Here is a 22,749-nt window from a genome sequence, read left to right as displayed (position 1 = left end):
ACGCCAAAAGATCGAGGAACAGTTGAGATCCTAGTAGGGAAGAAGTCGGGTCCTAGAAGAAACGACTATGTAGAGTCGTACAAGCAGGATAATACCCGATGAAAGTGAGCTCAGGACCAGATATCAGAGATGCGACATGCTCTGGATGTTCGGGTAAATTCGTAAGTAGGGCCGAAAGGGGGGGTTGGGGTTCTAATAAAGCGGCAAGGCGATGAGAATGGCGAAAGGGATGAATGTTGAGGTGGAAATTACATCGCATCTCCCATCGACCCACCGATCGACCTGACAATGAATAGAAGAAAGGGTTGTGCTGCGTGCAAGATGATGTACAAAACAAAGAGGGGGAGGGCGGAGAAGGCGATCAACAACTGGGGCACAGCTTATCGGCTAGCTGAGCTTCAAATCAGAGCAGTCCAAGGTATTTTGACATAACTACGTAGCGAAAAATGAAAGTAAAATCAAAAGAACTAAAGAAGTCTTTTCAGTCTAATAGAATACTGAGAATAGACTAACTAGCTTATGTATTCTTTGATCTAGCCTTGTTGCTGAACGTCGGTTTACGAAGCACCCATTTTATAAGGGGGGGGTCGCGTGTCACGTGATCTTCTACACATCCGAAGCCTTCCCACCACAGCTTCCCAACCACGGACCCACATCTCCCGAAGATCCGTGGCAGTAAGTCCTTACGCTTACACAGTAGAGGCGAAGCAGTTGATGTGCCACTACTGTGATTGATTTAAGGACAAGTCAAGTGACAAGAAGTTTAAGACTTGGCCCCTTGGGACATGCAGATTATCGATAGAGATGGACTTCGGCGACCACATGAAAGAGAGCAACGCATAGGGGACATCCCCGCTATCAGATGGACACGTTAATTTCTTTGGGGAAATGGGAAGTCGTACTGTGTATAATTAAAATACCAGCCCTCATGAAGATAAAGTAGGTAAACTGAGTCCATTGTACTGTGTAATACAAAGTAGACAGGTACCCTTAGCAATCAACCAGAACATGTCGCAGTAAGACAGTCCCGGGCGGATCCCGCTGACTGTCTGACATGCTCATCAAACTTGATTTTCAGCCTTAAAGTTGCTTGGCTTCTTCATCTATCTCCATGATCGCAACAACCAGGGCTATTACACGCCCTTAAATCGGCTTTGCATATTTACTTTTCTCGGCTTCGCAGTGTCGATCGCTAGCCATTTCCCCCCGGATTCTTCGATCACCCTTTTCCACCTCCCCCATTGATACCGGGTTTTACAATTCACAATGCCAGCCGACTATCAGTCAACAGCTAGGGCATTGTCTCTATCGCCCTCTTCTCCGGATCCTATACCTTCTTCTCCAAGCAGTGATGCTCAACCACCCTGGAGCCGCGACAGGCGCAATTCTGGTTGGTCGAGCGGGGAGGACACGAGTTATCGCGAACAGCTTATCCGTCGTGGTACAGCGCTGTACCAACGCGTGAATAAGATATGGGAGGAGATGTCGCTATGGAAGAAGATTGGGACTGTCTGTGCCGCTTTATTATTAGGCGTATTGGGCATCGCGTTCCTGTTGTTTACCGGAAAGTTATTCATCTGGCTTGGCCCGGTCGCTGAGAAATGGGAAACTTCCTGGCTCGCTGCATTCATTCTCTGGTTATGTGTGTTTTTTGTCTCATTCCCTCCTCTAGTGGGTTGGTCGACATTTGGGACTGTGGCAGGGTTTATATTTGGCATATGGAAAGGGTAAGAGCCACTCTGATTGCTACTGGAGCGACAATGAACTGACTCGATCTCATTTTATAGATGGCTTATTTACGCTTCTGCAACAATTCTTGGCTCGACTGTTTCAGTTTATGTGTCGCGGACGATTTTATCTGGATTCGTCCATCGCCTTATGGAACGTGACAAGAGGTTCGCCGCGTTGGCCCTGACATTGAAGTATGACGGGCTCAAGCTTCTTTGCATGATCCGATTATGCCCACTACCTTACTCAATTTGCAACGGAGCGGTGTCCACGTTCCCTACAGTGCAACCACTGATGTATGGATTGGCGACAGCCATCATCTCACCCAAATTGTTGGTTCCTGCCTTCATCGGTAGTCGAATCCGTCTGCTCTCCGAAAAGGGCGAGGAGATGAGTGCAGGATCGAAAGCCGTGAACATCTGCAGTATAATACTTACCATCTGTATTGGAGTATTTACCGGATGGTACATATATCAAAGGTTTGCGTCCCATGGACCCGTCCGTTCGTTGTTTCAACCTGTGCTAATTCATCATGCCCTCTAGAACATTGGCTCGTGCAAAAGAACTCGAAGAACAAGAGCGTGCAGATCTCCGAGGTTCTCTCCAGTCTGACCATGCAGCGCGCCGCCCTCATCATGCGTTTTCGGAGGATCCCGATGTGAACAAAGCCGCCACCACACTTGCTAGAGACGAGGAAGAGCGAATCGGGTTCACTGATTTAGACGACGACCATGTTGACCTGGTCCTGGGTGATGACAGTGAAAGTGACAGTGACCAGCGAAGTCCTTGGAAGTCGAACAGGAGGTCATATCATGATGAATTCACTGACAATGACTCGGATGGGTTTGCAGGGGACGATACATACGGTCTGCACAATCATGTTCAACACTAGCTTGAGTAAGAAATAAATGAAATAGAATGGAAATGTAAATATGTGAAGAAATTAAGAGCCCTTGATGAAGAAGTCGGTGCCGCAACCTGCCGGACTGAGAAATACGCCCGGCTCCCGGGGGATCAAGCCAGGGTTTTCTACTCTCGAGTCTTGCCATCACTGTCCCTTCATCGGGCTTCACTCAATTACAATTCATTGCAGAAATATTCTTGCTTTAATTGATGGGAAACCTTTCCCCTTCATCCTCTGGGTAGGGTTCTGTGGGGGTGAACTCGATGTATGTCATCTGTGCTTCTTATGCTTCTTCAGCCTTCTTCACTCTATGCCCTCATACTCCCTGTGCTGTGTTGTCGACACTACAACATACGTTCTCTAATACAAATCCAGTTGATCCATTAATTCAATCCTGCCAGTGTTTCCTCGACTTGCGCAGACCAAATACCTACGCGGACCATATCATGGGTGAACGTCCGAACATCTGATATCCACACATTCTCGGGGGTAGAAAGGACTTACCAGCGACACCACGTCGTCAAGTCCATACTACATCATTTCTGATTGTATCAACCTGGAATCTCTTCCGTCATTCCCCTTATCATTCTGCTCTTAGTTTTTTTACAAACTATCGAGCTGCAGATACCCGGTATGGACATGCATGGCGCCACATCCATGGGGTCCCATGCGGCGGCCGGAATTCCCCCGGGTCAAGACTCATACATCCATCAATATGCCCCAGATCCAGAAAGTATCACCGTGCAGGGTCAAAAACCGCTTCATTTTGAACCAACCGAACTTTCGGAACCACCTGCGAAACGGCTGCGGATCACGCACAAGGCCTATGAGACAGTTTCAGCATCAATTCCTCTAGGAAGTCTCGGAAACCATGGCCCACAGTCGCAAAACTTCTTATCTGATGGATCAAACTTCCTGGCTTCCACGGAGAGGCTGTATACCGGTGGCAGCAGCAGTACCCCAAATGAATCGACCACCTCAACTGACTTGACATCTTCCTTTGACCCGAAGCTATCTACATCTCCGCCTCCGAAATTCTTACAGTCTCCTTCTACAAAGTCACCTGCAGTTGTCTTTGGGCCCAATGTGTTAGAAAGCGGGAAAGTCGATGTATCCAAATGTCGACCTCGATCGTCCATCCCATCCAAGATCCACCCCACAGTCTACGCTGAGCAATGTGTCGAGGCGGCGTATGCATCTCGCTTGAATCCATATGCCCTGCACCGTCAGGAACAAGAGTTGCTCCACGATCACCTTTGCCATGTCCACGTCACAATCTACCTCAACATAAGGAATGGAATCTTGCTACTCTGGGGTCGAAACCCCATGGTGGCTGTCACGAGGAGGAAGCACTTGGATGTGCGAAAGATTGGCGCTGGATGAACTTGGCCTCTTTTGCCTATGACTGGCTTGCGCGAAATGGTTACATCAATCATGGCTGTGTGGAATCCCCTATGGCTGCAGTGAAACCTAAACGCGGAAGACGAAAGGAGGGACCTACAGTTGTTGTCATCGGTGCTGGAATGGCTGGTCTGGGATGTGCACGGCAATTGGAGAGTCTATTCCGCCAGTACCGCAACGCAGATGCCTTGCCCCGGGTCATCGTACTTGAGGGACGTCAGAGGATCGGTGGACGTATTTATTCACATCCATTGCACAGCATGAAGTCGAATAATCTGCCTGAAGGGCTTGTTCCGAAAGCAGAGATGGGTGCTCAGATCATCGTCGGTTTCGATCATGGCAACCCACTGGACCAGATAGTACGAGGCCAGCTGGCACTCCACTACCACAAGTTACGGGACGTTTCGACGATTTACGATATCGATGGAACCCCCGTGAACGAAGTCCAGGACTCAATGGCGGAAAAACTCTACAACGATTTGCTTGATCGCACCGGATTTTATCGCCACAAAGCACAGATTGTGCCCACTGCCGAAGGAAACCGCGAACTGATTGATTCTGGCCGCGAATCGGTGGTGGATGATGGACTTACCATCCGACAGTACGAAGAGGCAAGAGCAGCTGGCACAATCGATTTATTGGTCCCTACCAAACGAGTTCGACGAGGGATAAAGCACAAGACCGCGGAAAACAAGCCATCTGTCGATGTGGCGAGCGATCTAGCGGGAAATGAGGAAGATGACCCCGCAGCGTTGACCTGCCAGAAAACTGGATGGCAGCTCAATCCGGGTTACACTGTGAAGGACACCATTGAATTGGACCAGATTGCTAGAGCATCCCAGGCGCAGACACTCGGTGCGGTTATGGATGAGGGCGTCAAGCAGTATCGACGCATGCTTCCGGTGACGCCCAAGGATATGCGATTGATGAACTGGCATTTTGCTAATCTTGAGTACGCCAATGCAACCAACATCAACAGGCTCAGCTTGTCGGGATGGGACCAGGATATCGGGAATGAGTTCGAGGGTGAGCATTCCCAGGTCATCGGCGGATACCAACAATTACCATACGGGCTATACACGCTGCCTGAAAAGCTCGACGTCCGCACTGGCAAGATCGTCACTGATATCTCGTACGACGCAACTGGGTCCGACAAGACACAGAAATCAGTTGTACAATGCCAGGATGGCGAGAAGTTTCTAGCAGATCATGTCGTATTTACCGGGTCCCTTGGGGTCTTGAAGCAGGAAAAGATCAACTTCCAGCCTCCTCTTCCTGACTGGAAGCGAGGGGCAATTGGTAGACTGGGGTTCGGAATCATGAACAAGGTTGTCTTGGTCTTCCAAGAGCCATTCTGGGACACCAAACGGGATATGTTCGGCCTTCTTCGTGAGCCAGACAACCCTGCCACAATGATACAAGAAGAGTACGCGGCGAACCGCGGCCGTTTCTATCTGTTCTGGAACGTCATGAAAACCACCGGACTTCCATGCTTGATCGCTCTCATGGCCGGCGATGCAGCGCACCAAGCGGAAAAGACACCAGACGAAGAAATCGTCACGGAGGTCGCCGGCCAACTCCGTAATATCTTCAAAGACACTACAGTGCCGGATCCACTCGAGACCATCATTACTCGATGGGGCCAAGACCCATTCACGTACGGCAGCTACTCCTACGTCGCCGCAGCTGCCTTCCCAAACGACTACGACGAGATGGCCCGCCCAATCGGCAACCTCCACTTCGCCGGCGAGGCCACCTGCGGCACACACCCAGCAACCGTCCACGGAGCCTACCTCTCCGGGCTCCGCGCCGCCTCGGAAATAATCGAGCCAGTCTCCGGCCCCATCGAAATGCCCCAGCCTCTCGTCCCCGAGAAGGGCAAAGTGATGCACAGCAAATCATCCACACCAATCCGCGGAGCAAAGAAAACAAGAACAACAAGAGGCTCCTCCTCCCTCTCCTCCACCGAAACCCCATCGACAAACCCCAAACCCGCCTCAACCTCCTCCACCCGCAAACCAACCTCAACCGAGAAATCCCGCCGCGACGCCTACGACCAAGCCCTCTGGACAACCATCTACGCCGAGCTCGGTCCGGCACCCCCTCGCCCCGCAAAAACAGGCCTAAACCCCTTCCTCTTCTATCAAAAAGACTACTGGACCCAATGCCGCGACCAGTGCGACGCAGCCCGCCGCGCAGCATCCAATAATCCCAACGCAAAGGCTCCCCGCGACGAAATCCGCGCCGCCCTGGGCCAGATGTGGCGCTCTGCTACACCGGAGGTGAAAAAGCCCTACATCGAGCAGACGGAGGCGAATCGTCGTGCTAATGCGGAAGCGTGGGATAAGTGGAAGGTTGATATCGCTGAGTGGGAGCGGAATACTTTTGTTGTGAAGGATCGCTGGTGTGCGGAGAATCCGTTTGCTGGGTGGGTTGTGCCGGATTATCTGGCTGATAATGCCCCGTCTGTGCCTGTGCTTGCCACGGCTTTTCCGGGTGATGCTGTGAAGTCTGAGAAGTGATCGGTCTCTGCGATATTCTATTGTTACCAGTATCTTTTATTGTTACGAGGATCGATTCCGTTGTATTCATATCGAATCAAATCCTATTCCTAATTACACATAGAATAGTTATGTTACCTTTGTCAAGATAGATTACTTTAAGTGATTGGTTAAGGTTGGTCGGGTCGGTCCGACCCTGTTCACACCTTCCAACTTACCTCAGTTACCTCAGACTATATAATATTCTCCTGGAGCATGATGCGACAACCAATCGAGACGAAAAGCTCGTTGGCCTATGTGATAGAGCAATGATACCTAGACTCTGAGGTAACTTCTACCTGGGAAAGCAGCAAAACATTAACATGAAACGATCTAGTGTAGACAGTAACAATCGATATAAGATGGGGTGTTCGTCATTTCATCACTCTATCTATCTCTATGAGTGCAGGAATCCCATGGAAGCAGACAAATCAACACGAGGGCCAAAAGGACCAGAAACAGAAAAAAAAGAAAGGCGGGAAGAATCCCGCTGAAAATATGTAAAGGAAGCAGATATCGCATAGCAAATGTCAGTCTAGAAGTGTATAATTCTCGATACACGAACCGAAAAGCAAGTTTCATGTATCATGATGGGAAATGAGAAGTCGGAAGAAGCGAACATGCATCTAAATGCGTCTATAGCAAAGGGTTGGACTTGTACTCGGCAGGGCCATCAGTAGGACGCTTAGTCTCGACAGCGGGCTGTTCGTGAGTCTCGGCCTCAGCGAGGTACTTCTCAGCTTCGAGAGCGGCGATACAACCGGATCCTGGTTTGAAATAGTCAGCAAACTGCAGTCACAATGAGAGGTATTCAGGAATGAACATACCTGCACTGGTGATAGCCTGGCGGTAACGCTTATCCTGGACATCACCGCAGGCGAAGACACCCGGGACGTTGGTGTAGCTAGTACCAGGTTGGGTAACGATGTAACCTTCATCATCGAGCTGGACCTGGCCCTTGACGAGGGCATTGGCGGGGTCATGGCCAACAGCGTAGAAAAGACCATTAGCCTCCACGACCTCCTCCTTGTTAGAAACAACGTCCTTGACACGGAGGTGTGTCATGAGGCCGTTAGGCTTATTCTCGCCGAGAACCTCAGTAGCAACGGTGTTGAAGCGGACCTTGCACTTGGGGTGATTGAGCAGACGCTCGGCCATGACCTTGGAAGCACGCAGCTTGTCCTTACGAACGAGAACAGTAACGCTGCTACCGTACTTGGCGAGGAACATGGCCTCCTCGGCGGCAGAGTCACCGCCGCCAATGACGTAAAGAGGCTTATTGCGGAAGATGGGCACGGCGCCGTCGCAGACGGCACAGGCGCTGATTCCGTTCTGCCAGAAGGTCTCCTCGCCGGGCAGGTTGAGGCGGCGGGCGTTGGCGCCTGTGGCGATAATGACGGCATCCGCGGTGCGGACGGGCTCGCTGCCTTCGTCGTCGTTCCACTCGGTCCACATCCTGAAGGGGCGGGAGGAGAGGTCGAGTCTGGAGATCGTCTCGGTGATGATCTCGGTGCCGAAGCGCTCGGACTGGGCGCGCATGTTCTCCATTAGCTCGGCACCGCCGATGCCCTTGGGGAAGCCTGGGAAGTTCTCCACGTCGGTGGTGGTTGTGAGCTGGCCGCCGGCTGCGGTGCCGTTGGCGAGCATGCCCTCATAGAGAACGGGCTGGAGCTCGGCGCGGGAGAGATAGATGGCGGCTGTGTGGGCACCAGGGCCGGAGCCGATAACTGTGGGGGTAAAATGCGGTTAGAACTTCTGATATTGGCGCAATCGGGGTAGTTTGAGGAAACCACTTACTGACTACTTTGGAGTGCACCATTCTGGCGGTATTTGTGCAATTGACGCGCGATGGCGTCGGAAGTTTAGAGAAGACTGAAGCCGAGGGAGGGGATTGTGAATGGACTGTAGTAGCCGCAGCGGCGGTTAATCCGATGGACCGTAAGGAGGGAAAACGGCGAAAAGCGGAGGAAAACAGCTTGAAGGTATTCTTTAAAAGCGAGGGAGAAGAGGGAAGAGAGAGGAGGAGCAATATAATATCTTTTTTCCGGAGGGGGAGTGGGGGACCGAAAAAAGATTAGGTGATGGGAGATTGATAAACACGATGATAACAGAGGCACTGGACCCTAAACTGGTAGATACGATTGAATTCTTTGTCTTTCCGAAATTTCTAGACCAGCGAGCTTAGAGATAATTTCTTGTTTAGGCCCATTTGCCGCTGAATCTCCTTAGAGGCTTTCTAAGCATTTGGTCACGTGGATGGTCGAGACCGCTAAGTGCTAACGTAATGTTATTGTATCACGTGCTGATCTCGGGAGGCGCTCCTGCGGCCCTGCCCGAAACTCTTTTCACATACTGTGTTGTACGGTTGTACCTCACTCACACCTTCACTTGGTATTGATATGATGCATCTTCATATCCAATGTTCAATACTCGCTGAAATTAGGGGAATATTTTAACCAGCACACAATCCAAACAATACATACAAAACATGAGAATGCAAAAAGAAAAAAAAAGCCAAAAGTCACAGCTTAACATGAATCTCAAATGAGGCACATTAGATCACCCCGAACCACTTCTTTCGTGGACGGCTAGGCTCCTCAGGACCGGGCGAATAATCGTGTCCAGAGACCATGTGTGGTGGTAGTCGTTGTGGGACCTCACTCTCTGAATCCTCGTCCTCACTTCCCGGATATCCCTCGTAGTGTGGTTGTGGTTGTTGATGCTGGCTAGTTGCGGCGTTCGCGCGGGTATTATTGATAAGATCGTGGTCTTCGTAATCGCCTTGTTCGTCGTCATCACTGAATCCTTCTTCGGCTTCAGCGTGTGGATGGGGTCCCCGTCATTCGTCTTGCGACGGGGTAGGAACTTTCTCCAGCCCTTGACAATCTGTGTTGGGGGCGGATCATATTCAGTCCCATCATAGTACAGTGCTGGCACGAGCAGTTTGTAGGGTGCGGTAACACCCGACGGATCTTGTGGGCTGATCTCTACGTTGAGGGTGATAGCGAGTCCGCCGTCGAGGTTGATAAAGGTGCCTGCGCCTTCGTCGCCCTTGGCAGCTCTTTTGGCTGCTTTCCGGCTGAGATTCGTTGGTCGCCGGTAAACACCGGGCCGCGGAGCGGTGCCGGCGCCAGCTCCTGGGAAATAGCTATCCCCATTCTCGCGGGGCTGAACTGGCCCATCAACGCTTGCACGTCGTGTGAAAGCAACCTCGTCGCCTCGGTTGAAACTCATGGTCCGTGTTGGGGGTGGTCCACGGGTGGAAAGGCGTCTGAGGATCCCGGGTTTGCCAGTAGAGCCCTTGTCGCCTCGTCCCAGCGACAATGTTCGCTGCAACTTATTCGGCCGAGGTTCTGGGACTTCTGTCACCTCTGAATCCGGCGTATCAGGCGGAGTAGATCCAGGCTTGTATTCACGGATTGAACACCAGTTCCGGCGAGGTAGCAAGCGTTTGTTGTTTCGGGGCCTGCCATTCACATCCTGGGCAAAGACTGGGATGGCATCCTCGTCTGTGTTCGAGTCCATATGATGGACCGTATTCCGCTTGTTGAGCATATCGGCAACAATATCGGACTCCGGGATGTTTGCAATAGCAGAGGAAATGACGTTCGGCATGTATCGATAGTCGTGGTCCTTGGCGATATCCAGCTTGGGGTTCGAATAGAACTGTCCAATTGCGGCCATATGAACATCACCACTGAGCAATCAAGTTAGTCTTCGTATTCTCTGCTAGATTGGGGTTGCCCTTGGGCAAATTGTCTGGGCCTACCTGAGTATTGTCACACGAACGGACTTCTCCGCAGCCAGGTCCTGGAGATCCTCTACCAACCACGTTCTTTCAGACTTCAGGTGCTTGCCAGCCCAGTGGTCATCGGCAACTGTAGCCTTGCCGAGTGATTTGCGGCTATTCGTAAACTTGCGGAGCATTGCCTGTGGTCGAAGTTAGCTTTGGGCCTCGCTGAAAGCAGTAAAGATCACGTACCACTCGGGGGTATGCAACGGGAACGCTCGAAAGCACAATCAAATGCTTTGTCTCTCCTTTCATAATCTCCCTATGGCAGCGGTCCCACAACAAGTCGCAGGTTTCTTCGCTGAGAACCTCGTTGCTCTGTAAAACAGTGTTAGCGTAGTTGGTAAGTCAAGAAATTGGAGATGACATACCCTTCTCTCAGTGCGGCAGTCAAGTCCTAGGAATGAAACACCGTGACCAAGGGACATGAACAGATTCCGGCTCTTCTGTTCAATATATGGACCTGGTTGAGCACCGAGTAGCCAACTGGGTTCGTCCATCTCGGTTTCGTCGGGGACGCTATGGTGCTGGAATAGCAAATAATACTTGAAGGCAATTTTGCCAAGTCCGGAGATAACAGAAGTCTGCATGAAATCATCGTGGTAAGAACCAAAGCCTTCGAAGATTTCATGATCATTCCAAATATTGACCATGGGGATCTGGGAGTTCGCCAATGAAAAGAGACCCTGCGAGAACCATGCAGCATAGCGCTCGAGGTAGAACTGTTCCAACTCAGCACGGAACTCCGGTGTAAATGGTGTCCCATATCTCTCAGCGGCGTTTTTTATTCTGAGCCATTCCTGGAAGAATGTTGACTCTGTGATGACCGAGTCGTTGAAGATTTGATCGCCTCCACCAATCATCACATGGAACGGACGAGTCTGGTGCTCATTCAGGATGTCCCGCCAGAGCGGGTCAGGCCCGCAGACTTTATCAGAGTCCGCAGAGGGACTGAAGCCGTTTCCAGTGTGGAACATGATGTTCATCGCCTCCCCGGCTGCGGGCACCCAGAATCCCAAGGCGGGGCCCTGATTGATCCGATAGGCGATTCGCTGCTGCGTTGTGCCTAGTTCAATCTCCAGGTTGAATCTCCAGAAGGTGACGTCTCTTGCGGAATCGGCGTACAGACGGGCTCCTGGAATGTCTCGACGCAGACCTGCTGTCTCGCCATCGATGGCATGCATTCGATTTGAAGGCATGGGCTGTTTGATGCCTTCGCTGGTGTAGTCGATCATGCTGGGGGAGAGCTCGTAAATACCATCATCATTCTCCACAAATGACAGGTCGACCTGCTCCTCAACGTGTTCAACTGGCTTAACGTAAAGAGGTCGGCCGTCGCGACCAACTTTCATGAGCCCGGCTGTCGGGTCGACATATTCAGGAGCCAATTGCATTCCATCTTCATGGCTGATCTCCGCCGGCGGAGGAGGGAGAAGATCCATCGGTTGAGAGAATAGTCTCAGCGTGGGTGGGATGTCATAGGAGGAGCGTGAATCTTTGGTTACTATCATGATAGACCCTCGCCATATGTCTTTGTAAATGACATCACCGGTTCCATCAACGCTGACCCGCTTGATACCTGTGTATCGCAGCAAAGGACCACATCGCAAAAAGAGGCGAGGCTGGAAATTCTTGTGCTCAGTCACGCCTGCTGATTATTAGTATCTGTTCCACGTTTCATAACAAGAGAGATGAATATCTTGAAATCTGAGGCGGAGTCTTACCTGTCGACTTCTGAGCAGGGGATTTGTAGTTCTTAGGCAGAGCTCTGCTCTTCCTGCGGTCTTTGGAACCACCACCTTCCCACCAAGCTTTGCTGCGTTCCATATCAAGTTGTTGGAAGTCAAAGTCGGCAGCCCCAAGCCGAGCAGGCTGCGCATTCCTCCACTCAAAGATGGGCGGAGGCGTAGGTGGCGGAATATTGAAGGAAACGGATTGTTTCTTAGGCTTGGCCTGTGATTCAGGACTATCCTGGGGCTCTCGGGGTGCTGTTAGGAGCTCGTCGGTTGTCTCTGCCCGTAAGGCGGAGGCTGGCACCTGTCGAGGGCCTGCTTGAGACACAGAGCGACTGTGACTGATCTTGCCGGGAGCTCCTGGTTTCGCTGCAGGTCCGCTCACTGTAACAGACCGCCGCGGCACACTGCCCATCTTGGCTGATGATGGAATAGCAGTCTCCGCACGTGCATATTGAGGATCTTCGGGGCGCCGAATAGCTGGGAATTGAGAATTGATTGGACTTGTCTTGCTTTGACGCACAGTCGTGCCTCCTGGTTGCCGTTGTGGTGGTATGGCCCCATTCCCGTTTCGCATGCCATCCTCAACAGGAATATCCCTCCGCTCGTTCTTTCTGGCTGCATCGGATGGTTGGTGGCTTTCTGGCTGCGCCTGCTGTGCGGATGCTTCACGAGCCAATGCCGCCTTCAACTCGGCCTTCTCTTGCTCAGCCTTTTTGCGCGCGATTCGCTCTCGGGCTTTCCTTTCAGCCTCTTGTACTCGTGCCCGTTTCTCTTCCTTGCTGATTCCGGTCAAAGTGACTTCCAATTTTTGCAGAGGCGACCTGTCTGATGCCCAATCTCGTCGCGAGTCACTGGCTGAGACAGAACGTGTGGTGTTGGACCGTGTCGGGGGCGAAGAGACACCCGGCGCAGATGTTGGCGAGGAAACATGGATCTCTGGCATGGCTTCGCTGGGTTGGGAAAAATATGGCTCTGTGGGAAGACCTCTGGGTGTTGTAGATTCTTCCGATAGCTCTGGGCTCGATAGGAGAGCAGACTGATGGGTGCTATAATTCAAGTCGCTCTCGGGCTGGTCTCGGGCTCTGGCTGAGAACGACCTGCCTATTTGCCCCGACTGGGCATCTCTCCCGCTATTGTGACGTGTCTTCGAGTTGTCATATTGTGTCTCATTATCATAGTGTGCTGCTTCAGAAGGATCGACTTGTTTGCGATTGCGCTTTCCGGGGGCTCGTTGCGCTCCGTTGGCAACGTGTGGGTTGGGGCTGCCATTTGCCATGTCGGGCGATTCGCGCATTGTCACGGTGGCCATGATGGTTATATATCAACACCCGGTCTCGAAACGATGGCTGTCGGGGCATGCGTAGGTAGGTGCCAAGGCCCAAGTATGCGCAATTGCGAATCAAGCTGAGAGAAATACCGTTGATGTCGGCCTCAAAAGCAATTTAAGCACTCAGGTCAATTCCTGTACGCGATCACTTTTTCTTTTCGGAATAGTTGGGACGGTTTCGAGTGACTTTATTTGGTACCTGACGCAGGATCGCCACACCATGGCCCAAGCTGATTTGGCAGCAGGCAGGTTGGGCGGGGGTTGTTTATACGACCAACGCGGCGGTGACAGGGAAGTTGGGTATACCGTATGAAGGCGAACAGGTTCGACGATGAAGCAGAAGATGAGGTGAAAGGAGAGCGAAGATTTAATAAAAACCCAACGGCAAAACAAGGCAAGGTCTATACATCCGATATCCCGGTGGCTGGTTACCCCCAGCCTTCGCGCGGGGCCAATATTGTCATACGAAGGGTAGTTGCAAGGTGCGACCTAACCTGGAGACCAATAATTGATATTCATGTATGAGTGTAAGACACGGACAAGAAAAAGAAATTGATGTTCTGGAATCTTTGAAGTATACAATTTAAGCATAAAACGTCTCTGGTCCGGCGGTTGGAATGAACTATTGTTAGATATTGACTCCGGATCTAGTGCCACCATCATATCTACATACATCTTGAGTATTAAGTAATCGATCTACTTGTACAGAGTACTTCAAAATCCATTACTCTCTGAAGTACGAGACTATTTACGCAGTACTATTTACTGTTTACTGTTTATTTGGCAGGCGTGGTCCACAGCAAGTGCGTACATATCAGTCTGATATACGTCCAATACCACACAATATGTGACTAATTATACGCAGGGGCTAAAGCAGCGTCAGGCCCAGACCTAAAATGGGATGCCAAGGAATGGATGACTTATGCAAGGACTCGTGGCGAGTTTACGGTGACTACATCGCCAAATCGACCGCTTGAAGTTCATCCTCCTGTGCATGTGGCTCATAGCGCCCTACTTGCAACGTCTTTGTTCTTTATTATAATAGAAACTATTATGCTCTGCGTCATCCTCGGTCAATGCCTCAGTATGCACGTGTGTGTCTCATTGCGGGACTCTTACGGTGTCTTACCTACACTTCGGGCTTCGGTTACCTCCTTGAACCCGGCCCTTTGGTTACTTGATACTGTCAATTCTTGGTTTTTGACCCAGTGATCTTATGCCTAGACCTCTGCAATGGGACAGGTTGGGCTTTGGGCTTTGTAGGCCTGTACTGAGGTTTGACCATGCTCATGGTAAGCATTGCAGTAGCTAAGCCAGTCAAACCTATCATGAACGCAGAGCCTCAAATGGAATATGATCATTTCAAGTAAGCTATTAGTATACGAGCAAATACCCATCACATTCATATGGCTTTCCTCGTCCCGAATTTTATCGTTCCCCGGGATGAATAGTTTTAGGAACATAAGGTTCCTCCAGGTACTGAATATCCTCCGGGGTCAACTTAATATGGACACTAGCAACAGCCTCATCGATGCGAGCCTTAGAGTTCAACCCGACAATAGGGTACATGCTGGGGTGACTCAATGACCAAGCGATAGCAACTTGCGCCATACTGATTCCCTTCTTTCCAGCCAATTCTTCCACACGGTCGATAATAGCCTTGTCGGCCTCGGACTCGCGGTTACGAATGAGCATACTCATTCCGATATCAGTTGTCTCGCGCAAGCTAGAGCGAGAATCCCAAGGTCTGGCGAGGGCTCCACGTGCGACAGGAGACCAGGGGATAAGAGATACGCCGCTGTCAAGGCAGTAAGGGATCATTTCGCGTTCTTCTTCGCGGGCAATGAGATTGTGGTAGTTCTGCATGGAGATGAACTTGTGCCAGCCATTGCGGGCGGCGATGTTTTGTAGAGTTTGGAATTCCCATGCGGCCATCTATAACAAAGAATGGTGTTAGTTGGTGTTTGTCTAGGGTTGTTAAGGGAGGTTGAAGTATACCGAACTAGCACCGATGTATCGGACCTTGCCGCTCTCAACCACGTCATTCAGCGCCCTCATTATCTCCTCGCGTGGTGTCTCACGATCAAGTCGGTGGATTTGAAGCACGTCAATGTAAGTCCCCAGTCGCTCGACACTGGCATCAACGGCTTCTAAGATGTGTCTGCGAGAAAGACCAACGCGGTTCAAGAACTCGCCTTCGTTCGTTCTCCCTGTCGAGAGAGGAGGTGGAAAGTTCCCCGAATCATCTACACCAAAGTAACATTTGGTTAAGATTACCACTCGGGAACGAGGGATGTTGTATTTCTTCAAGGCCTTTCCCACGATTTCTTCCGACTTGCCGTAGGAGTACATATCGGCCTGATAAGATTTGGTTAGAACACTTGTGTTTTGCTCCCGCATTCGCTTCTTACAGTATCCCATGTTCTGATGCCTTTCTGGTAGGCATATTCGATAAGCGGAAGAGATTCTTCCTCATTCAGTACCCAGCCCTGCCATTCTGGAGCGCCGAATGACATGGCACCCAGTATCACCTTTGAGACCTTGAGGCCCGAATCTCCCAGTCTGTGTCGTATCACCGCTGGTCAGCAATTTTACATATCCTTGAATAACATTTGAATCAAGGTGAATACGGAGGAACGTACCGTGCGTATTCCATTGTCCGCCGATTGAGTACTGAATTAAAAAAGCGGCTTCAAGGACCATGAAACACGCAGAGAAAGACAATCTCGGAGTGAAGATGAGGGCGTCAGGCCCCTTTATCCTTATCCCACACTATTTTCTCCTGGTGTTAGTGATGGCAAGCCGGAGACATTAAGGACGGAGTTAACTGGTAACTCCGGACGATCCATCATGCTGGAACGAAAGCTCCAACAACCTGCACAGATGCGGCGAACGAGGAGTCTGAACTACCAATTGAGCTCACTGTTCCCCTGCTTGTTCAGGGACCTAATACTGCCGACCACATGCTCTGCAACGGAGTTAATCAAGGGCTCTAAATTATAGCGGAGTTAAAGACTAACGCACCCTCAGACCCTCTTGATCCACCAGCTGGCAGATTTACAGAATTTGATTTGAGATTGAAGAGTGGTCGGCTTCTGCGAGACGGGACGGAATACTTAGACCAAGCGGCCGGTATTGGTACGTATTGTTCTTTGTTCGAGATAGGCCATGAATATATAGATAAATTTTGTGCTAGATGAAGTCATAGATACAATGGCTGCTCAGACACGGACAAGAAAAAGCAATTGATGTTCTGGAATCTGCGATGTATACGATTTAAGCATAAAACGTCTCTGCCCGGTCCGGCGGCAGTATTGTGACTCCCCTGGGATCATGGGATGTAGACCAGCATATCTACATACATCTTGAGTATTAAGTGATCGATCTACTTGTACAGAGTACTTCAAAATCCATTACTCTCTGAAGTACGAGACTATTTACGCAGTACTATTTACTGTTTACTGTTTATTTGGCAGGCGTGGTCCACAGCAAGTGCGTACATATCAGTCTGATATACGTCCAGTACCACACAATATGTGACTAATTATACGCAGGGGCTAAAGCAGCGTCAGGGCCAGACCTAAAAGGAAATGCCAAGGAATGGATGACTTATGCAAGGACTCGTGGCGAGTTTACACAGTAGAGTATTGATTCTACTGTGTACTGTAGGAAATGTCTTGATCAAAATACTTCGTACATTACTTCGGAGTCAACGCTCACGCAGTTGCAGTCAAATTCCCTTATACTACACCGATGTTTCATCAGTGAAATCGTATTTTGTACGTTGTTAGGAACTGGACATCTTCAACCGTTGACATGACTGACGTAGATCCCACAGCTCTGCTAAGGCCTCATACACATAAGCTCAAGCCAATTTCCTCCGGGGCTACCTCGGCAAATAATCAGGAGAAACCCGTGACCTGAATAAATTTCTTTGATACTTGCAGGAATAAAGAAAAGACCCTTGTGGGAAGCCTACAGTATATCCCCAAGGACGTGCGAAGTAGAGGCCAATAGACATCTGCATAGGGATCTGGTGTGGGTGGCCTCTGACGATCCTCCTATTTTGCTTGAAACTCTGTGTCTCTCATTATTACGACTTCTTCATAACAACTATTGCCTTGAAAATATTCACATCTTTATTCAGCGCCTGTTTACTACGCTCTCACTTCTACCACCCATTCGTCGAGTCGCCATTCATCGGTCCGGAACCGTCGATGGCACCCGCCTGCTAGCTACCTCGAATCCGATCGCGAGAATCGCCCTCCCTTCTCCCTTCCTCCGATTGACTCCTCATTATGCGCATCGTCGGTGGCATCGCCGCCACATTGGGTCTTGCAGGCGCAGTGTCTGCAGGCCTACACCCTCGCTCCCAAGAAACCCGCGACTTCTTCGCCCTCCACCTCGACGATACCGCATCTCCCTCCCACATCGCACAGGTCCTAGGCGCTCGCCATGAGGGCCAAATTGGCCAACTGGATGGTCACCATACTTTCTCGCTGCCGCGGGAACAGACAGGCCAGTTCGATGCCTTGTTAACTGACCTACGGACCAAGAGAAAGCTCCGGCGGCGATCCGACGGAGACATCGCGTCGCGCAGGACAGACGACCCTCTAGACAAAATCCTGTGGTCTCATAAGATTGCTCCGGCAAGGCAACGGTTGCAAAAGCGACTCCCGCCGGTCTCGGTGCCGTATGAACCATTGGATAAGAGGTGGGAAGATGCGCAGGCTGCTGCATTCCAGAAAAAGGCTATGTCTACTCTGGGGATCAGTGACCCGATATTCAGAGAGCAGTGGCACATTCTTAACACATTGAATCCGGGACACGATCTCAATGTGACGGGATTGTGGCTGGAGGGTATAACCGGCAAGGGTGTTGCTACGGCAGTTGTTGACGATGGACTGGACATGGATAGCAACGATCTCAAGCCCAACTACCTTCCAGAGGGCTCTTGGGATTTCAATGAAGGAACCCCGGAGCCACGCCCTCTGCTACCTGACGATAACCATGGTACCCGATGCTGCGGCGAGATTGCGGCGGCGAAGAACGATGTTTGTGGTGTAGGCGTCGCGTACGACAGCAAGATAGCCGGAATCCGCATCTTGTCTAAGCCCATCGATGATGTCGACGAAGCAGCGGCTATCAACTTTGCCTACCAGAAGAACGATATATATTCATGTTCGTGGGGTCCGATTGACGACGGCGCCACGATGGATGCGCCTGGAATCCTGATCAAGCGTGCCATGACCAACGGTGTGCAGAAGGGCAGAGGAGGCAAGGGCTCAATCTACGTCTTTGCCGCCGGTAACGGTGCGACTTTTGGGGACAACTGCAACTTCGATGGCTACACCAACAGTATCTACAGTATCACGGTCGGCGCCATTGACCGCGAAGGGAACCACCCGACATACTCAGAGTCATGCTCGGCCCAACTCGTGGTCGCTTACAGTAGTGGCTCGGGTGATTCGATCCACACCACTGACGTGGGTGTTAACAAGTGCTTCTCTGGGCATGGTGGTACTTCTGCAGCTGGTCCTCTGGCTGCAGGCAGCGTCGCGCTCGCGCTCAGCGTGCGCCCGGAGCTCACTTGGCGTGATCTGCAGTATTTGATGGTGGAGACCGCAGTCCCCGTGAGCGAGGACGACGGCAGCTGGCAGAATTTGCCCTCTGGCCGCAAGTTCAGCCATGACTGGGGATTTGGAAAGGTTGATACTTATACTCTGGTGCAGCTTGCTAAGACCTGGGATCTGGTGAAGCCACAAGCTTGGCTATACTCGCCGTGGCTGCGGGTGCATCAAGCCATCCCTCAGGGCGATAAGGGTTTGCTGAGCAAATACACAGTCACAACAGAACAGATGCAAAAGGCCAACATTGCCCGACTCGAACACGTTACTGTGACGATGAATGTCAATCATACCCGCCGTGGCGATATTAGCGTTGAGCTGCGCAGTCCTGCTGGAGTTATTAGCTACCTGAGTGTCTCCCGCGAAAAAGACAATATGGCGGTTGGGTATGTGGATTGGACCTTCATGTCTGTTGCCCATTGGTATGTGTTGTCCCTCTTCACTTGATAATTTATGCCTTGCTAACTCAACCCCAGGGGTGAATCGCCTGTTGGCGAATGGTCGATCATCGTGAAAGACACTGATGTCAATGATCACTCCGGCACATTCACTGATTGGCGACTTAATCTTTGGGGAGAGGCCGCCGACGGCACCAAGCAAAAGCTTCACCCCCTCCCCGAGGAGCATGATGATGATCACCCTTATGAGGATGCGCATGTAGCCACAACTAGCGTGACGGCGGCTCCTACAAAGACTGAGGCCCCTGCCAACTCGGATGACCACCACGACCGACCCGTGAACGCAAAACCGCAGTCAACTGCTCCGAATCCTACACAGCCAGGAGAGGCTACCAAGCCCACGGAGCCGGTCGAAGATCAGAAGCCAGCCCCTACTACTGGCAGTGAAGCTCCGTCTCCTTCCCCCTCCGAAGCAGGCTACATATCCTCCTACCTTCCCACCTTTGGTGCTTCGAAGCGCACGCAGATCTGGATATATGCATCCTTCGCTATGATCGTCGTGTTCTTCATTGCACTGGGTGTCTACTTCCAGTTGCAGCGACTCCAGCGTCGTCGCACCACTGCTCATGATGACTACGAGTTTGAAATGATTGAAGATGAGGACGAAATGCAACCAATGACTGGAGCAACTGGTCGAACACAACGTCGCGGTGGTGAACTGTATAATGCATTCGCTGGTGAGAGTGACGAGGAAATGTTCAGTGATGATGATGAACCATACCGTGATGGGGCCAACACTGAGAGACGCAGTGAAGATGGATCTCATGATGGACCTCAGGGAAAGCCTTAATCTAGTGTCCATACACTGTTTTGCATCTTGCTTTGGTGTTGTCAATATGCTATATTCACTTGGGTGAACCAAGAAGCATCCTTACTGGGAATAGACGGCGATACTGGGTCTGTTTGTATATCTACCATTTGCCAAGAATTCAAAAGCGTTCTGTGCATACGAAAATTTTATGAGTAAATGTCAAAATATCTAGAAGAATCAATATTCGAAGTCTTACAGCCTTACTGCGTACACAGCAGAAACAAACATGTGCTATTTTTGATTCGATGACGACGTTTCGGGTCGGGAACTCCGCCTTGGGGTACGGCGATCATCAACCTCAGGCTTCAGCTCCAACCTCCCAAACATTCTCCTCCCATTCCCTGTAGCCTTTTATTCCTTGCTTATTGTCCCTGCAAATACTGATTTATTGACATAACTGGGCTCCCATACCAAGTCGGATCACGGCCAAGACATCCCCCGCTATGGATCAACATGACGACTTTGACAGTGTCTCCTGGAAGCACGACCCAGATAGCGACATCTCACGACCAACCACCGCAGGCACTGATGAGGCTGAACCAGAAATTGAGCACGACACCAATGGCAAGCGGAGAATGAGCTCCGCCCAAGAAGAGCCCCAGGCCGGCCCGCTAGCCGACGCCGTCGACCTGGCAGGCATAGGCGATGGCGTCCTGGAGTGCCGCGTCGATTCTCCACTCAAAGAAAATGACGGGACGAAAGATGCATATATCTCGTATCTGGTTACCACACATGTATGGGCTTCCCTTCCTTGCCTGTACCGTGGGAGAACTAGAACGGCAACTGCTGCCTAGACATGCTCGACATCTGTATACCCTCACAGATCCTGACTGACACATTCTAGACCGACTTCAAATCATTCCAAAAGCCGGATTTTAGTGTTCGCCGACGCTTTACCGACTTCTACTTCCTTTACAAGACGCTCTATCGCGAATACCCAGCATGTGCGGTGCCGCCGCTCCCGGATAAGCACAAGATGGAGTACGTGCGGGGAGATCGGTTTGGGCCGGAGTTCACAACGCGACGAGCCTGGTCGTTGCACCGCTTCTTGAAACGGCTGGCGCTTCACCCGGTGCTTCGACGGGCCCCTCTTCTCACAATCTTCTTGGAATCACCTGATTGGAACGCGCACATGCGCCTGCACTCAACGCGGGTGTCGACGAATAACGGGTCGGATGGCGCGGCGGCTGGGATCTTTGATAACTTCACTGATTCCGTCGTTAATGCCTTCTCGAAGGTGCACAAACCGGACAGGCGGTTCATCGAGGTGCGAGAGAAGGCTGATAAGCTGGACGAAGATCTATCGCATGTCGAGAAAACCGTGGCTCGAGTGGCACGTCGTGAATCTGATCTGGAGACGGATTATGCCGAGCTTGCAGCGCAATTCCGCAAGCTGGTCCCCTTAGAGCCTGCCGTCGAGATGCCACTACAGGTCTTTGCAGCTTCGGTGGAAGAGACCGCGCGCGGCTTGCACAATCTGAAAGATCACACCGATCAAAATTACCTGGGTGCGCTGCGCGATAGCGAGTCCTACATCATGTCCCTCAAGTCTCTGCTAAAGACCCGGGAGCAAAAACAACTCGATTTCGAGGCCTTGGTCGACTACCGCAATAAAGCGGTGGCAGAGCGTGACTCTCTCGCTGCCAACCCAGCTGCTTATTACGCCTCAAACCCGCTCACCTCATCCCCAGCATCATTCATCCGGTCGAAAATGGAAGACATGCGCGGTGTCGATCATGAGCAGTCACGCCGTGAGCGCGTCCGGAAGCTTGAGCTCCGCATCGATGAATTGACCCGCGAAGTGGAGTCTGCGAAGACTACATCTGAGATGTTCGACGAAGAGGTCATCCGCGAAGTCGCAGACTTTGAACGCATTAAGGCGGTCGAGTTCCGCGATGGGCTTGGCTCTCTCGCTGATGCCCACATTCAGTTCTACCAAGGCGTGCTTTCGACGTGGGAGCGGTTTGTAGCGGAGATGGAGGGTGAGGGTGAGCCGGGACATGACTCTGATGCAGCTGCCATCGGAGCTGTCTAGGAACATCGCTTTCTTAGGTTTTGGGTCATTGTCTGCACCGAATCTGTAGCAGTTTATGTCTTCGTTTTGCTAGCTTATTCCGCGTTTCATACCCGCAAATGCAATACCATTATAACGCTTTGTTCGATACTATGCAGCCCTGAAACGGGCTCATAACCTATTCCCTATATTCCCCGGCCGTCTACCTCCTTGCAGACTCTAAACATAGTATCGAACAATATCTAAAGGACTTAACCACAAAAAGACTACCGAAAAGTCTATCACGTATTTGGAGGCGGCCAATGATTGTTGACGTAGGTTTAGGCCGGCACCTAAGACGTTCAATCACCAGACTTCTCTCTATCTCTCTTCTTTCTCTCATCACAGTGGACTACTTCTCTCTCACATCCAAC

At 51.1% G+C, this 22,749-nt stretch overlaps 8 protein-coding genes across 8 annotated transcripts; 5 read left to right on the top strand and 3 right to left on the bottom strand.

Annotated features, from left to right (window-relative positions):
- Positions 1 to 1,266: 1,266 nt before the first annotated feature.
- Positions 1,267 to 2,620, top strand: N7515_003286 (TVP38/TMEM64 family protein; the record flags this gene model as incomplete). Its single annotated transcript, XM_056664030.1, has 3 exons — positions 1,267 to 1,727; positions 1,788 to 2,207; positions 2,272 to 2,620. The coding sequence occupies 3 exons, from the start codon at positions 1,267 to 1,269 to the stop codon at positions 2,618 to 2,620; spliced, it is 1,230 nt and encodes a 409-aa protein (XP_056523087.1).
- Positions 2,621 to 3,265: 645 nt separating this feature from the next.
- Positions 3,266 to 4,015, top strand: N7515_003285 (SWIRM domain-containing protein; the record flags this gene model as incomplete). The annotated part of the gene is made up of 1 exon (XM_056664029.1): positions 3,266 to 4,015. The coding sequence occupies one exon, from the start codon at positions 3,266 to 3,268 to the stop codon at positions 4,013 to 4,015; it is 750 nt and encodes a 249-aa protein (XP_056523086.1).
- Positions 4,016 to 4,086: 71 nt separating this feature from the next.
- On the top strand, positions 4,087 to 6,555 carry aof2 (putative lysine-specific histone demethylase Aof2; the record flags this gene model as incomplete). The annotated part of the gene is made up of 1 exon (XM_056664028.1): positions 4,087 to 6,555. The coding sequence occupies one exon, from the start codon at positions 4,087 to 4,089 to the stop codon at positions 6,553 to 6,555; it is 2,469 nt and encodes an 822-aa protein (XP_056523085.1).
- Positions 6,556 to 7,209: 654 nt separating this feature from the next.
- trr1 (thioredoxin-disulfide reductase TRR1) lies at positions 7,210 to 8,392 on the bottom strand (the record flags this gene model as incomplete). The annotated part of the gene is made up of 3 exons (XM_056664027.1): positions 7,210 to 7,340; positions 7,401 to 8,300; positions 8,371 to 8,392. 3 exons carry the CDS (start codon positions 8,390 to 8,392, stop codon positions 7,210 to 7,212), a joined length of 1,053 nt encoding a protein of 350 aa, XP_056523084.1.
- Positions 8,393 to 9,132: 740 nt separating this feature from the next.
- N7515_003282 (uncharacterized protein) lies at positions 9,133 to 13,408 on the bottom strand (the record flags this gene model as incomplete). The annotated part of the gene is made up of 5 exons (XM_056664026.1): positions 9,133 to 10,270; positions 10,343 to 10,503; positions 10,556 to 10,681; positions 10,735 to 12,011; positions 12,088 to 13,408. The coding sequence occupies 5 exons, from the start codon at positions 13,406 to 13,408 to the stop codon at positions 9,133 to 9,135; spliced, it is 4,023 nt and encodes a 1,340-aa protein (XP_056523083.1).
- Positions 13,409 to 14,854: 1,446 nt separating this feature from the next.
- Positions 14,855 to 16,082, bottom strand: N7515_003281 (aldo/keto reductase; the record flags this gene model as incomplete). The annotated part of the gene is made up of 4 exons (XM_056664025.1): positions 14,855 to 15,361; positions 15,425 to 15,784; positions 15,838 to 15,988; positions 16,069 to 16,082. The coding sequence occupies 4 exons, from the start codon at positions 16,080 to 16,082 to the stop codon at positions 14,855 to 14,857; spliced, it is 1,032 nt and encodes a 343-aa protein (XP_056523082.1).
- Positions 16,083 to 17,724: 1,642 nt separating this feature from the next.
- kexB (kexin kexB) lies at positions 17,725 to 20,301 on the top strand (the record flags this gene model as incomplete). Its single annotated transcript, XM_056664024.1, has 2 exons — positions 17,725 to 19,475; positions 19,530 to 20,301. The coding sequence occupies 2 exons, from the start codon at positions 17,725 to 17,727 to the stop codon at positions 20,299 to 20,301; spliced, it is 2,523 nt and encodes an 840-aa protein (XP_056523081.1).
- A 464-nt stretch (positions 20,302 to 20,765) lies between these two features.
- On the top strand, positions 20,766 to 22,357 carry N7515_003279 (sorting nexin-4; the record flags this gene model as incomplete). Its single annotated transcript, XM_056664023.1, has 2 exons — positions 20,766 to 21,056; positions 21,167 to 22,357. The coding sequence occupies 2 exons, from the start codon at positions 20,766 to 20,768 to the stop codon at positions 22,355 to 22,357; spliced, it is 1,482 nt and encodes a 493-aa protein (XP_056523080.1).
- Between the last annotated feature and the right edge of the window lie 392 nt (positions 22,358 to 22,749).

This window comes from Penicillium bovifimosum, assembly GCF_028826915.1.
Source record: "Penicillium bovifimosum strain IBT 22155 chromosome Unknown utg000003l_segment0_segment0, whole genome shotgun sequence".
Classification (NCBI taxonomy): Eukaryota; Fungi; Ascomycota; class Eurotiomycetes; order Eurotiales; family Aspergillaceae; genus Penicillium; species Penicillium bovifimosum.
The sequence above is the reverse complement of the archived record's forward strand: the minus strand, read 5'-3'. Positions and strand labels throughout refer to the sequence as shown.